General features: G+C 49.3%; 1 protein-coding gene across 2 annotated transcripts in view; it reads left to right on the top strand.

Moving 5' to 3' along the window:
* DPYSL2 (dihydropyrimidinase like 2) overlaps positions 1-16,121 on the top strand; it is a 105,664-nt gene that overhangs the window by 21,985 nt on the left and 67,558 nt on the right. The window contains exon 1 of one of the 2 annotated variants that reach the window (XM_081093346.1): positions 12,464-12,805. The exons of the other annotated variant lie outside the window; for it this stretch is intronic. Coding sequence (XP_080949472.1) covers positions 12,767-12,805 — 39 coding nt within the window. The 5' untranslated portion in view covers positions 12,464-12,766. Of the gene's footprint in view, positions 1-12,463; positions 12,806-16,121 lie in introns of those variants that run through there. 2 annotated transcript variants of the gene reach the window in all.

Genomic DNA, 16,121 nt, shown 5'->3' with positions numbered 1-16,121 from the left:
ATTACATATTGTTTTTGTGATTAATCACTATGCTTTAATTATGTTCAATTTGTAACAATGAAATTGGGGGTCACAAAACATGAGGAACTGTATTAAAGGGTCGCGGCATTAGGAAGGTTGAGAACCACTGCTATGACACATTTCCATAGACTGGGTATCTTAAACCACAAATACTAATTTCTCACAGTTCTGGAGGCTGGAAGTCTGAGATCGGGGTGTCAGCTGGGTCAGGTTTTGGCGAGAGCTCTCCTCCCAGGTGCAGCCAGCTGACTCCTCCGTGTATGCTCACATGGCAGCTGGGACAAGAGAGCTCTCTGGCCTCTTCTCCTAAGGACATTGGTCGCATTTATGAGCACTCCACCCTCGTGACTTAATCGCCTCCCAGAGGCTCACCGCATCATGCCACTGTGCCAATGGAAGAAACTCCAGGCACAGCTTGGCTGAGTTTCTACTTCAGGATCTCTCCCAAGCTCTGTGGTCAAGGTGCCAGCTAGGGCTGTGGTCACCTCTCAGTTTTGACTGGGGAAGGATGTGCTCCCAAGCTCCCCCTCATGGTTGTCAGAGGATTCATTGCCTCCTGGGTCATTGGACGGATGGTCTCACTTCTCCACCGGCTGTTGGAAGCCCTCAGTTACAGGCCGACAGGTCTTCCCAGCGTGGCAGCTCTCTTTGCCAAAGCATGCAAGCAGAGAAGGCAGCTGCAAGAGGAAGCTAGTAAGACAGAAGTCATCATCTTTTGGAACTTAATCACTTTATTAGTCAGGTTCTCCAGCGAAACACAACCAATGTGATGTGCATATGTAGAGAGAAAGATTTATTTTACGGAATTAGCTCACATTATTATGGAGGCCGGCAAGTCCAGCCACTGTCTGCAGGGGGGCTGGGCCACTAGAGACCTAGGGAAGAGCTGATGTGCAGTTCAAGTCTGAAGGTGGTCTGCCGGCAGGATTTCCTCCTCTTCCTCAGTGGGGACGTCAGTTCTTTACTGTTTTTTAAAAAAATTTTCATCCAAGGAGATGCTCATTGATTTTAGAGAGAAGGGAAGGGAGATGGAGGGAGGGAGAGAAGAAGAGAGGAGAGGAGAGGAGAGGAGAGGAGAGGAGAGGAGAGGAGGGACATCAATGTAAGAGAGAACATCGATTGGTTGCCTTCTGCATGCACCCAAACTGGGGATCGAACCTGCAACCTAGGTATGTGCTCTGACCAAGAATTGAACCTGAAACCTTTCAGTATATGGGATGATGCTCCAATCAACTGAACCACACCAGCCAGGCCAGTTCTTTACTCTTAAAGTCTTCAACTGATTGGATGAGGCCCACTTTAATTATGGAGGTTAATTGCTTTAGTCAAAATGTACTGACTTGCCTTAACTGGTTTGGCTCAGTGGATAGAGCGTCGGCCTGCGGACGGAAGGGTCCCAGGTTCGATTCCGGTCAAGGGCATGTATCTGGGTTGCGGGCACATCTCCAGTGGGAGATGTGCAGGAGGCGGCTGATCGATGCTTCTCTCTCATCGATGTTTCTGACTCTCTATCTCTCTCCCTTCCTCTCTGTGAAAAATCAATAAAATATATTTAAAAAAAAAACAAAAAAAAAAACTGACCAGTTCCAGGAGCTGGTGGGCTTCGCTCCCAGCAGTTGCCTGATGCCCGGTAGACCAGGACCTTCAAAGGCCATGAGCTTTCTCCAGTTTTGAACATGGGCCCCCTGAGAATTGGGTGGAAAGGTCTATGGCAGATATGTGGTGGAGGCAGGGAGAGGGACCTGCAGTCATACTGTCAATCAGTCACACCAGCTATTGCTGTTATAGCTGTCTAAGAGCCTTCAGCTGGGGCTAGTGGGTGGTGAGCATGCTGTAGCAGGTTGTCACCACTTCTTTAAAAAGTTTTATTCCGGTTGCATGGACACATATGTATGCTAGGTCCTGATGTATAACATATATTTTTTTACTAAGGACCTTAGTCAAAATGTTTGCAAAACACCAGTCTGAAGTCTTTGCTAGATATAGTATATGAACCACAGCCCTTTACGGAGGCAAGCAGAGATGTGACAATGTAAGAGCAGTTTCAATTTGACTTTGCTTTCTGTGATTTCCTCCCCTGGCCGCTTTACCTACTGGTTTTTCTTAAAGGCAGTATCTTTATCTATGTATTTTATTTCAGAAGTAATATATGCTGATTGTCTCTTCTAACCCCACCCCTAAAATAACACTGTTATTGTTATTCAGTTAAGTGTGCTGATAGATACTGCAAACACATTGCCGAAGTTCAGATACTTACTGAGGTGAGTGACTGGACTCTGCCTCAGTTTCTTTATCTATAAAATTTAAATGATGATAAAAACAAATTATCTCTAGGATTGTTGTGAGGAATAAATGAACTATTTATTTATTTAAATAATTATTTACTTAAGCAGTTACTTAAATTATTTAAGCAAATTACATAAAAACAGTTATCAGTAGTAATTATGTAATACGATATTACAACAATTATGTAATAATAATAATGAATTACTATAAAAATCTTGAAACAATATCTGACACACAGTAACTGCTCATAAATATTAATACTGTTACTATTTTTGTGTATATCCTTCTAGAGTCTTTTAGAAAATTATACACATGCATTTATTTACATTAATTGTGCACATGCCCTGTGTGTGTTACATTTTAATAAATGGGGTAAGATGAGAGGACTTCCTGCTTCTGATCTGACATGCCAGGAGCTTGGAGAAAAACAACAACTCTCCTTAGATCCAGGAGACTAGACCTAGATAAGTGAGGTCTCAGGGCAACTGCCGCACCTACAATCGGAGAGACTGGCCGATAGAGAGAATCAGAGCTTATTGCAGCAGAAGCCTCCCACAGAAGCGACCACTTTACACCCAGTCACTCACGACCAGCTTTCAGCAGCGCTGCAAAGCACACGAACAGACAAAACACAGCTCAGAGACGCAGAGCAGAACCAGGGTCACTGCCAGGCTCAGATATGACAGTGATTCTGAAATTATCAAACGAGAAATTTAAAATACCTATGATTAATATGCTAACGGCTGTAATGGAAAAACTGGAAAACATGCAAGAACAGATGGATAATGTTACCAGAGAGATGGAAATTGTAAGAAAGAACCAAAAGGAAATTAAAACAAAAACACAGTAACAGAAATAAGGAATGTCTTTGATGGACTTACAAATAGACTAGATACAGCCAAAGAAAGAATGAGTGAGCTTGAAGAAATGTCAACAGACACTTTCAGTGCTGAAATGCAGAGATAAAAACCAACTGAAAACGCAAAGAGAATGAAATGTAGTTCCTTACTGCTCTCATTCTGATTGGGAAGTGGTCACAGGAATGCGCAGACAGGCCTGGCTTCCCCAGCAAATGGGGACTCGGGAAAGCGTCTGAGGGAGACTCCCACTGCGCCTCTCAGTTTGGCCTGGAGCCCACGGGGACAGAGAGGAAAGGGCTCACACTGCTGGCTCCCCAGGGATCCCCTGCAATTCTGGAGACAACCCTGGTCACCACTGCACCATGACTACTTCAGGCACTCTGCAGGCTAAATGGCCAAATGACTTGAAATGGCCAAAGAAAGGAAAAATAGTGGGAAGGGTGTCACAGGGAGCATTCGTCTCAGTACTGGATTGAAAGAACGTTGCACGAGGTGAACTTGATCGTCCTGCCTCTGCCTGTCCGAACTTCCCCCTTAGCAACCAAAGGGATACTCGTCACACGGGGAATGCTATGCTGTAAAGATGTCCTTTGCTCCAGCTCTCCTATCCCATTAAGGAGAAGTGACTGGAGACATGTCTGCAGATTTTAACCGTTTCTGCAGCCCTGGCTGGTGTGGCTCAGTTGGTTGGGGCATCAGCCTGTATACCAGAAGGTGGCAGGTTCGATTTCCAGTCAGGGCACATGCCCAGGATGCGGGTTCCAGCCCCAGTTGGGGCACATGAGGGAGGCTACAAATAGATGTTTCTCACATCGATGTTTCCCCCTCTCTCTCCCTTTCCTCTAAAAAAAAAAAAAGTTTCTGCAACACTTTTGCAACATGGAAAGTGGGGGCCTAATCCATCTATGACTATAAGGTGGAAGTGGTAGCAAGTTAGAGGTGCCCAGACCTTAGTGACATTTCCACATTCTCCTCTGGTAGGAGAGGATGAACGGTTGTCATGATTGCCATTGATCCTCCTGGGAACTTTAACTAAGAGGGTGGATCCTAAGACAGCCTGGTTGTGAATTTTATACCCTGAAAGATCATTTCAGACTCAAGCCTTAGAGTAAATGTATTTTATAACTAAAGCTTTTGCTCAAGGATCTTATTTATTCACCTACCTACCCACCCACCCACCCACTCACTCATCCATCCATCCATCCATCCATCATCCATCCATCCATTCATCCATCATCCATCCAGCCAGCCTTTTAGAATTTGTCCTGTGTCTATTGTATGTAAGGCCCTATGAAGGGTGCTGAAACAAGTGAAGCCTCTGACCTCAGGAAGCTTGTTGTCTAGGAGAAGGAGACAATATATAAAGAAAGTGCAGGAAACTGTTTTAGGCACTTTACTAGGTGTCCGTGCAGGGCCCCAGGTACATAGCAGGAGGAGTGGTCACCTCTGCCTGCAGGCTCGGGAATGGCTGCACAGAGGAGGTGACCTGTGAGGGCTCAGTGAGGGGAGCGTGTGCTGGGGAAGGTGGAGATGTGATTATAGACACAGTTTACAAACAACTCGACACATTCAGGGAATGCAGACAGCTTGATGTGGCTGGAGCACGGGGTGTGAAACAGGGATGCAGAGAGCACTAAAGAAGGCAAGAGAGAGAGGCAGAGGCCGGGCTGTTCAAAAAGCCTGGACACCATGCTGAGGGCTTGGGACTTCAGGACACAGGGATTGAGTGAAATGGTCAGATTTGCACTTTTTCAAAAGTGCCCTGACTTCAGGACAGAACTGGTCCCAGAAGCAGGGTCCCCGTAATTAACTGGGAAAGATGGTGACACCTCAGATGAAGGCAGTGGCCTTGCAGGGAGAGGAGGAGGAGGAGGGAGGGAGGGAGGACACTACCTCCCCCTAGTGTCTCAGGTCCCTGGGATTGCTTTCTTCCTCTCTCAGCCCAATCACCTTAAAGTGGCCTTTTCACTCATTTAACTGTACTCCTTAATCCCTGAGAGGCAGAGGGAACTCCTGAGCCGTGTGGACAAGTGCAGGCTCTGGACCCTGAGTGCCCTGGCCTCACTGCACGCGCAGGAAGTCAGTGCTGCCCATGGAGCTGGAATCCAGGAAAAGGCCCAAGGCTGCGTGGCCAGGCTGCCCCAGCACAGCTCCAGTGGCTGCTCTCCTGCCAGTGACTTCCTCCTCCGGGGTCCTCCTGAGGGCCCACTTTCTTTGGATGGTGACGGTCTGGGCACAGAGCGGAGGAGCACAGCTTTGTGGATCCGGTGAAGCACCTGGCGTACACCTGTCACAGCATGGAGGGCCGGTGAGCAGCTTGCAGGCTCACCTACAGGTTGCCCTTCGGTCTCTGCCCTTGCGTGCTGTGCGGGCCTTGCCAGCTGGGGTGGAGAACAGGGTCAATTAGGGAGTTTGCAGTTGAGAGGCAGAGACAAGAAATAACCAAGTAAACAAATACACAAGAATACTTCCAGCTGGTGACAGTGCTGAGATAGGGAAGACTGGCGAGTCTGTGGGCGGCCTTCTGATAGGGGAGTCAGGGAGGATCTCCCTGAAGAGGGCCTTGAAGGGTGAGAAGGAGCCGGCCCTGCAGTGAATAGGAGGAGAGGGGCCAGCAGCAGCAGGGGCTGCTGCAAGAAAACGGAAGGAAGCCAGGGTGCTGTGAGTGGAGGAAAGCCCAGGGCGAGGCTGGGAAGGGAGCCATTGTGATAAACAGTTTGCATTTGGTTTCTGCAAGCAGCCTGCTTTGTTGTCTGAAATTCTGCGAATCAAGGTCTTCCCCTTTTGCACATTCATTGCTTATTTAAACTTTGGTGTTAATCTATCATGTTTCCAATGAGAAGAGCGCTGGGCCACTGAGAGAAACCAAGTCATGTTGGGTGATAAGAAAAGACAGAAATGGAGAATTAATTTGGGGACAGGGGAAGTGTTTAAGGAACTCGTGCAGGCCCTGGGGGACTGATGGAAGCTCAGGCCGGGATTGTGAGAGGGGGAAGAAAGAGACAGCAGCCCACCTAGTTTACAAGGTAGGTCTTGGTTTTAAGCAAGTACTTTATTCTTTAAAGAACTAGCCCCTTGGGCTTGAGGCCATCACTCAGGCCTGAATTAGAACCCAGCTCTTGCTCTTGCATGAACTTGAGCCTGGAACAGGAGTTTGCTTTGAGCTCTACTCTCCTGTCTATAAAATGAAGATTTACCTAGTAAGATTCTTGGGAGGATTAAATAAGATGTATTTAAAGTACCCAGTGCTATACCTAGACTATGGTAGATGCCCAGTAAATGTTAATTCCCTCCTTACTGACTATATAACAGTGTTCCACTAAAAGGCAGACAAGTAGAGGGTCATGATGATAATATTTGCCACTCTTTCATAAGTCCGTCCCACTGGGTAAAGAGCAGAGCACCGATGTATTCTGGGGAGTTGGAAAAATCCTAGGTAGGGAGTGAGTGTTCTCGCTTCTTCTATAAAAGGAGGCTGGGGTGGTTTAGTGGCCAGAGGTAAACTAGATAACATTCCGGGGCTTTATCTCTGGAGATGCTAATCAGGATGTCTGAGCAGGGCCCCAAAGGATCCCAGCGCAGAGGCAAAGTCACTCCAGGAGACTCAGGAACACGGCCCTTCCCTAGTTCTGAGTCACCAACCAGCCAGACCAAGACAGAGGGGATCTCAGTGCACTTTCCTCATTCACCGCCAGAGGGCAGGCCTGAGGCATGTGCAAGGTAGGGAATGCAAGCATCACCTGGGAGGATGTCTACTGGCTGGAGGTAAGAGGAGAATGCCAAGTTTACTAGATGCTGTGAAGTGCACACTTTCCTCTGGGCCCCATGGCCCGCAGCCTCCACTAGGCTAGTCGTACAATTCTAGCAAAACCTGCATCTAGCTCAGAGGGCCAGTCACCCCTGACCATTATGGGTCACCACTCTGCCCCTGCCCCTCCCCCTCACCAGTGAAGAATGCACCACGGGGCGAATGTCTTGGGCAGGCTTGGACCCGTCAGCCCGCCCCTGCCTGTCCCTCTGCAGACTCTGCCCCTTCAGGGTTACATGCACAAAGAAAGCACCGGATGGCTGGTTCCATCAGCAGAGAAGAAGGCGTCTCTTCCAGCTTAAGGGTCCTACTCGATGCCTTCAGTTTCTGGCAAAGCATTCCAGTACCTTCTCTTTGCCACCGCGTGAATGTTAACTTCTCTGCAGGCTGCATGTGAGGCCACAGCCCTTGGCATCAGTGCTGAGCAATGCGGGGGCTCAGGGCTTCTCTTGGCCACTCTAGGCTCCATTCTTTGTCAGCAATGACTGTTTTGGAGTTTCTCTGCTCTATGACATCCTGAGCGTTACACTTCTGCAGGGGCCCAGGTGGGGCCACAGAAGCAGAAATGGTTACTCCTGCTTCCCAAAGGGGGAAGATGAAGCCAAGGACAGTGGCGGGCCTGGTCCCGGACAGGACACGTACTGTGCAGGGTGCTGAGGAACTGAAAGCAGCCAGTCACCCAGTGGCGCCTGAGTGACAGCTCTCCATCTCCCACCCCAGCTCCCCCAGGATGGATGACACGAACATCTTAATACCGCCTGCAGGTCACCCCTTGGACACCCATCCATGCATCCCATCCTTCCTGAACGCTCACGCCCTTTGGCCCTATATGAGGGTAAGACACGAGTAAGGCTTTCAAAGAGTGCCCAGCCTCTGTGAGCTCCAACTTTAAATGGAAGGCAAGTCATGCTCACTTAGTGATGGTATAGGACTGGGATTTTTTTTTTAGGCTAAATATCTTTTTATTTTTTAAGATACTTCACATTTATCATTTTAGAAATACAACACATTGAGCTTCATCTAAAATACCACATCAATAGCAGGGCACACAGTTCCATGCCCTGCACAAAGCAACCACTTGGCAATTTCTGCTAACTTACAAGCCAGTGGTCGGCAAACTCATTAGTCAACAGAGCCAAATATCAACAGTACTTCTTCAAAATAGACTCGCCCAGGCCAAAAACCGACTTCTGTGCATGGGCCATGAAGTTTCTTTCTTTTTTTTTTTTTTAAATATATTTTATTGATTTTTTACAGAGAGGAAGGGAGAGAGACAGAGAGTTAGAAACATCGATGAGAGAGAAACATTGATCAGCTGCCTCCTGCACATCTCCTACTAGGGATATGCCCGCAACCCAGGTACATGCCCCTGACCGGAATCGAACCTGGGACCTTTCAGTCCGCAGGCCGACGCTCTGTCCACTGAGCCAAACCGGTTTTGGCATGGGCCATGAAGTTTCAATCGCACTGTACGCGCGCCCGCACGTGGCATTTTGTGGAAGAGCCACACTCAAGGGGCCAAAGAGCCGCATGTGGCTCGCGAGCTGCAGTTTGCCGACCACCTATACCAGTGATGGCGAATCTATGACACGCATGTCAGAGGTGACACGTGAACTCATTTTTTTGGTTGATTTTTCTTTGTTAAATGGCATTTAAATATATAAAATAAATATCAAAAATATAAGTCTTTTTTTACTATGGTTGCAAATATCAAAAAATTTCTATATGTGACACGGCACCAGAGTTAAGTTAGGGTTTTTCAAAATGCTGACACGCCGAGCTCAAAAGGTTCGCCATCACTGACCTATACTATAGGTGAAGAATACCATCATATTATAGGGTAGGTGGTATAATATGATAAATGGCATAATATAGGTATGCACAAAGAATATTGGGAGGGTGGAGAGGGAAGGCTTTAAGAAGTTGGTGCTGAGAAGAAGTGACTGGAGATGCCTTGTACGGTTCTGGAGTTCATTTTAGGACTGGATGCTCTCTCCCTAGGTTTGATGGTGCGTGGCAGTTTGTTTAGGGAAGGTGTAGCTTCAAATCCAGGCAGCTACACCCATGAAAAGAATAATAAGCTGCATGATAACAAGGTTCTCTTGCACTTTTAGGGACTTGCAGGAGAGGAGCTGGGCTGCCAAGAAGGAAGACCCAGCAAGGCCACAGTGCTCAGAGCAATGCCTGAGTTGGAGATATTGTTGATGTCACAGCTCCCTGTGATGGTGACATGGAAGAATCTTCTTTTCTTGTCATAGCAATGGCAGCATTTATTTATGCACCCAATGTTGAGGGCCCCACCATGGACCAGGTTCCTGGGAAAAGAGGAATGCGAAGCTTTTAGCTCCTAGGAGTCATGCTCTAATAGAAGAAATGGACAGATAATTACAATATAGCAGGATGTATGTTACAGTTGAAGTGAATATAAGAGGTTGTACTTAAGACTTTAGGAGACAGGATGAGGGCAGACTTTATTGAGATGATATTTAAGCTCATTTTTAGCGGAAGTGTTGAGGGCAAGGGAGGGAGGTGAAGGGTACAGAACATGGCACAGATTTGGGAAAGGGCAGTGTGTGTGTGTGGGTGCACCTCTGCATGCACCCTGAGCATAGGATGAGGGCATGGGTGTCAGGGATGGGAGATGCAGCTGCAGAGGTCAGAGTCTGATACAGCACCTGGGTAGACCTGACTCCTGCTCATGGATCTGTTTAGGCAGGTTCTCCTTCCCCCAGAGTCTGGGGCCCAGACCACCAAAATGCCAGGGGAAGAACCATTTCATTAAATGGCTCTGTCATTTCGTCATCACATCTTGCTCGTTGTAGGTGCTGGGGGAGGACTATGGGAAGGCAGGGGCTTTGGGAAGGGGTCATAATGTGGAATAGGTCATCTTACAACGCCTTTTCAGGTTTGACATGCATTTAATTTTTTAAAAATTTGGAAAAATCATACCCAAGAACAGGCTCAAATATTTGGTAGAGGGACAATGATCTGAAACTTTACAGAAACTTTTCATGGAATGCTTGTTTAAAGACAGTATAAAAAGTGTATAGGAACAAGTTTTCAGTGTAGAGTAGGAGGAACATTCTTCCCCCGCCCTCCTTTTCTGCGTTGCGTGGAGCGGTAAGTATGGTAAGAAATGCAGGTTGCTGGCAGTTCTTTCCCTTGGCCAATTAAAATCATTTGCTGTCTCCTATGTGCCAGATACTCTTAGGCTCTATCTTAGAACAGACCAGTCAGTTTAAACCTTACATCTTTGGATATTTATGAGTGGAAATGTCAGTTATGGACTAAGAATCTCATGCCAATGGCTATAAAAATAAGTGACACAAAAGCTCTTAGGAGCTTTTATTGCAAAGCAAAATATTCAATGGAATATTGGTAATCAACCAGATATAGTTAAATCTGTTAAGATCAAACAATTCAGGAGCAGGAACACATAAAAGAATATAAACAAACAATATAATTAGAGATTATTTGGTTTTAAATTAATTTGAATCTCATTATTTACTTGCTTGCCAAGTGGCATTTTCTTGTGACTTAATGACACCTGGCGCCCTGCCACTCTACATCCCCAGCTGAAACACACTGTTGGCTTTCACAGGTCGGAGGGCCCGCTTCATGCATTCTCAGACTGTGGTTTGAACCCCTGCAGGCTGACATCCATACTTGCTGATATCAGCTCACTTTTCTCTTAGCACAGCGCATGGTTGGAGAAGGAAGTGCTTCTATTTTATTTTCAAGATGCACAGCTAATGGGAACCTGAATGAATTAACCAGTTGGGGAGCTTCCTGCATGCCTCACCCCCCTTTTCTGGGACTTTAGAATTTACAGGAATGAGTGAGCGGGTGCTTTTCACACTTTGTGAACAGATAACAATCCAAAGTGGCCAGATGCAGAAAGACATCAGAGCAGGGGCCCACATTAGATTAGCCCCAGGATTATTCTGTACTTATCTGGCTAATCTTTGCTGAGCAGGTGTGAGCCAGTTAAATAGATGCCTTTTTCTAATGGCTGCTGGACGGCCTAGAAATTGCAGGCCCAGCTATTGTTTGATCTCAAGCAGAGGAATCCAAAGCCATGGCCGCCTCTGGTTTGAGCCCTTGCACCTGCCCGGGCAACCTTCCAAAGAGGCGCCCAGGTATGTTGCCCGGATCCACGGGACCAGCGTTTTCTTCCGCAGCGACTCAGGCCGCACCTGTCCAGGTGCCTCCGGCGCCTTGTGAGTGGCTAGCCTCTGCCTGGGGAGTGTTTTTAACTCGGATTCCTGGAGGCTTTCTCCATGACTCAGTTTCCCCTTCTTTTGGGACATAAGCTTTCATTTCTCTCATTCCTTCTGCTGCTTCTCCCTCCTCCTCGCGTTCTGCCTCATTAGGTCGTGTGGAGGCCTGTCTATAGCACTGAAAATGTTGGGGGCTCCTTGGGCGCTGTAATTCCGACAGCTTTTTCTCAACAGATCTGCAGGCACCAGAGAAATGCGACCAACAGATGGGCCTCGGTGGGCGTGGCTGTTAGAGAACAGGGCCCCGGACTGAGCCAATTTTGCCTAAACAGGCAGCTGCTGAGCCTCCTGCCCCCAAGTTCCTCGCGGGCCGAAGGCACAAGGGCCATCAGGGCGGGGTTTGCACCCCCGGCGGCGGACTGCGGCCTCTCCAGCCGCCCCTTCCCTACTCCGACTTCCCAGCTGCCAGGCCACGGGGGCCGCAGCCCGGCGCTCGCCCTCGGCTAGGTTTCCAGCCTCGCCTCCGGCCCGCACCCCTCCTCGTCCGGGGGAGCCCTGCGGACGCCGCGCCGCCCCGCCCCGCCCGCAGGCCCCGGTCCAGCCGCCCCTCTGCGGGGCCGGGCGGCGCCGCGGCGAGCCCTCTCCCTTCCCTCCGCTCGCTGCCATGTCAATTCCCCAGTCGACTCCTGGGCGGAGGCAGGACGAGCCTTCGCGAAAGGCGAGGGCGGCGGGAGGAGAGCTCGGGCGCCCCTCCCGGGCGGCGCGGCGCCGGCCGGTGGTGCAGTCGCGCGCTCGCCGCCAGCGAAGCCATTGGCTCGGCGCAGTCACCCCACGCGGGGCTGCAGCGGCGGCCTCCGCGGATTGGCGCGCGGGCGGGCATCCACCGGGGCGCGCGCGGCCGGGTGCGTGCCGCTCGGGCTCCAAGGCAGCCCACCGACGCCGGGCTGGGCTCCCCCTGTTCCTAAGGAGCACCCGCCATTTTCCCTGCGTTGCTGCTGCTGCTGCTGCATTTGGGGCTCCCGCAGCCACTATCCCCGAGGCGCTGGCCCGAAGAAAGGGCGCGAAAGGCGCGCCCCCCGGCCGGCCGCCCGCCCCGGCCGCCGCCCTCCGCCGCTCTCTGCAGCATTTCGCGCTCTCGCGCCGCTCCCCTCCCGCCCGGGCATTTGCATGTCCCACGATTGTGGCCAATCAGGGCTCGTCTCTCCCGAAGCGGATGGCTTTTGCCTGAGAGGAAAGGGAGTGGCTGGCGGCGCATGCGCCGGGTGGCCGACTCGAACCGAGGCTTTTATTGCCGTAGTTTATTTCCACCCCCTTCCCTCCTGTTCTCTCCCTCTCTTTCTTTTTTTTTTCCGCCCTGGCTGGGCTGTGTTGGAGGAGAGGAAGAAAGAGAGACAGAGGATTGCGTTGATCTCTTACGTTCCTGGAATTTGTTATCAGCAAGACCAACTAAGCTGTTGCACCTTTTTCAATTCTGAAACAAAATAAAATAGCAACTCTCTTTTTTGGCATTTTTTTTTTTTTGCTTTAAAGCTGCCCTCTTGAAATTATTTTTTTTTTTTCCCGGGAGAGAGATGTCTTATCAGGGGAAGAAAAATATTCCACGCATCACGGTGAGTTTGGCACTTGGGAAATTGTGGTCGGCCAGTAACCTTTGTGGCACAGAACATCTAAGGAATTTTTTTTAAGGAGGGGGAGGAAGAGGGACCTAACTGCCCCCCCCCCCCCCGTCCCCGTTACTAAAGAAGGCGATCGTGGTGGCAGGAGACGCAATCATAGAATTATGAGCCACATGATTTGTAAGACATTAAAATAGCGTGAGTGCATTGAGGTCGTCCTGGGTAGCGCGCCAGAGCCGCTGTATCCTTTTATTGTCAGAGCGAGATGCTGCAGTGCCGGCCCGGGGGTGTAAGCAAATGGATGCCAGATTGAATATGCGTGGTTGGAGCGCGGATATTGTTCTCCGGCTGCGTGCTGCGAGCTGGGCTCCAGGAGCTGGACAGGGGAATGGGAAGTGGATGGAGCTCCCTGTGCCTCCCGCCCCCGCCATAAAGGGCTTTCTGGAGCCTTCCTCCGGCTCCCGAGAAAAAGGGGCAGGTTTCAGCCTGGCGGCGGACTGACAGCAGAGGGATGCTGCAAGGGCAGGGTGCACCAGGCTGATGTGGAAACGGGAAGGAGAAAAGGGACGCGGTGATGAGCAGAGAAGGGTGGGGGCCAGGCGTGGGCTTTTTGTTGACCAGGGGCCGGCGCTGGTGGCCCTCTTGGCTTTCTCGCCCTCCGCTCGGGGCTGGCTTTCTTCTGCCTCTGTCCCTTCTGCGGCCGGGAGGCGTCCGTGCCGGCGCATACAAAGCGGGCTGGGAGGGTGGGCGCCGGGGACAGCGCCGAGCCCGGCTCGCGAGGTAATGGCGCTGCGCGACGCGCGGAGCAGATGGCCCGGCCGGGCCTCGGCAGACAATGGTCCCGTTGGCCGGAGGTGCTGGCGCACTTGTGGGGCTTGGGATGCTTAGTTTGTAAATCACGAGAAAAACATCTACGCGATGAACTGGCGATGCTTCAGCGATGAACACAGGCTCTTACCCCCACCGCGCCCATCCTCTCCCCAGCTTTTCCTGGAAAAAATTTCGCTAGTCTTAGTTCTCTATCTACCTCCCCAATGAAACGCTGGGGAGGGCGGGCGGAACGCGAGGGGTATTCATTGTTATATAATGATGTGCAATTGCAATTGGCCAACCGATTGCGGGGTAGAACCCAGGGCCGAGGCCGAGACCGAGAGAATCCTTGAAAAGTGTAGATGTGTTCAGGGCCGGATCGGAGGGCGCGCTTGCCTCTGGCCTCCTCGGTAGCCGCGGGCACCCCGGCCTCCCGTGGATGCACAAGGACACACCCATCCGCAGGAGAGAGATGCGGAGACCGAAGCCCGGGGGCGGGGTGTGTGCTGGAGAGGGTTTTATAGGCTGAGCAAGGCTGCTCAAGGGCGAGGGTGGGTAGTAGCTTTTTCTAAAAGGCCAGAGACCCCGGATCCCAAAGGGCCGGGCGAGGGGGACCCGATGTTCGATATTCTCCGTTAGGAGGAAGAAGTCTGGAGAGTGGGGGTGGAGAGCACATTGGCTGCAAGTCTCAAATAAATCGCTGTCTTCCTGAATGAAAAAGGCAGTTTCGTTTTGACAGTGTGGGGAGGAAAAAAATTAAAAAGCAAACAAGACTGACTTTTAAAAGAGCGCCCCCTCTACCCTTAAAATCTGGGTGCACTATGGAGGACCTACATAGCATGGCCTCCCTCCCTCCATCATCACAGCCGCCTCTTATGTAAGAAGCCTTCTGGAAGGCACAGAGTGAACAGGGCTGCTCTCTCTCTCTCTCTCTCTCTCTCTCTCTCTCTCTCTCTCTCTCTCTCTCCCCCTCTCCCTCTGTTGGCTCCGGGATTCACAGTGATGGCTGGGACAGGTACCACAGCGAATGAGGGAGCAGGTGGTGAAGGGCAGGGCTTCTCTTTGCTCCCAGGCAATATTTATCCTGTCAAAGTCGGATCCTGCCGGGAGTTCTGTGTAGCCAGAGGGAAGTGTACTGGATCAGGTGACCTTGGGCAAGTGACTTAACCTTCCCGTGCCTCAGTTTCTCTATGTGTCATGGGTTAAGAATCTCACTCCATCCACCTCACTGGATTTTGTGAAGGTTCTTACATTTAACTTATACCACTGTAGGAATTGTTGTTGATTATTTAGTCTCATATGACTTTCCAAAGTCTACAGCAGACTGAAGTGTACAGAATTTAATGGTCTGTTTTTCAGTATGTTAGAGAAACAATAAATACTTTGTAAACCCATGTGTACATTTTTGTGTAAAAGGATCTTTCTGGGTCTCATAGTTTATGTGTTCTTCACTACACATTTGCTGTAATATTTTCTTTGGCAGGTGCTAAACATAAATAGCACTTGCTGAGAATGTTGTTTTGTAACAACTTAGAGTTAACGATTGTCAAGATGAATGCCATTCCTTTGAAATATTTTGCATGTTAAGAGGGCAATCGGTGGTTTAACTTGTAACATTTCAACCCAGTGTGGAATAGCACAGGTGTATATCCACTGATTTTAACGTTCCATTCCATCAAAGCCTTTGGAATAGAGATGAGCCATAATGTAACATTTTCATTATATTCTTGGCCCTCATGTGCTGCTTGTCATATGTATTTTTCACACTAATTATATTATAAGTGAATTGACAGTTTATAGTGGTGTTAGATTTAGAACTTGCCCTCTTATCTACTTTATCATAAAACTTTACCTTTTCCTTAGCAGTTTAATAGTTAAAATAGTGTATAAGTGAAGAGGTTTTTTTTCTCTCTTTGCTACAATTGCCGTGATTTACCTCAAAATGAAATACAAATATAATGAACAGGCTGAATTGAAACCTTGTTATGGTGGAACCTAGTGTGTTTGTGTCGAGTTCGCCATGACAACAGACTTTTGGTTAATTTTTCCACACACAAAGCTTGCCAAGAATTACTTCCCTACATGTGGGTGTTTTTTTTTTTTAATGAAGTTTAGCTTAAAGCCATTAAAAAGTATTGTCTTCTGGAAAGAAGGTTTTTTGTTTGTTTTTAAATCCATGATAAGCTTTGAGCTTTACTAGCATATGTCTACTCATCATGTGTCAAATAGGTTCCTACATACAGCTTCACCATTGTCACTGAACCTTTCCAAAGCTGGCTCATTTTGAGCATTAAATATATTTTTATTGATTTCAGAGAGGAAGAGAGAGGGAGAGAGATATTGAAACATCAATGATGAGAAAATCATTGATCGGTTGCCTCCTGCATGCCCCCACTGGAAACCCAGCCCACCACCCGGGCATGTGCCCTGATGGGAATCACACTGTGACCTCCTAATTCACAGGCTGATGCTCCACATGAGCCGTGCCGGCGGGGCGAGC

The sequence above is a fragment of the Myotis nattereri genome, assembly GCF_964212035.1.
Source record: "Myotis nattereri genome assembly, chromosome: 5".
Classification (NCBI taxonomy): domain Eukaryota; kingdom Metazoa; phylum Chordata; class Mammalia; order Chiroptera; family Vespertilionidae; genus Myotis; species Myotis nattereri.
The sequence above is the reverse complement of the archived record's forward strand: the minus strand, read 5'-3'. Positions and strand labels throughout refer to the sequence as shown.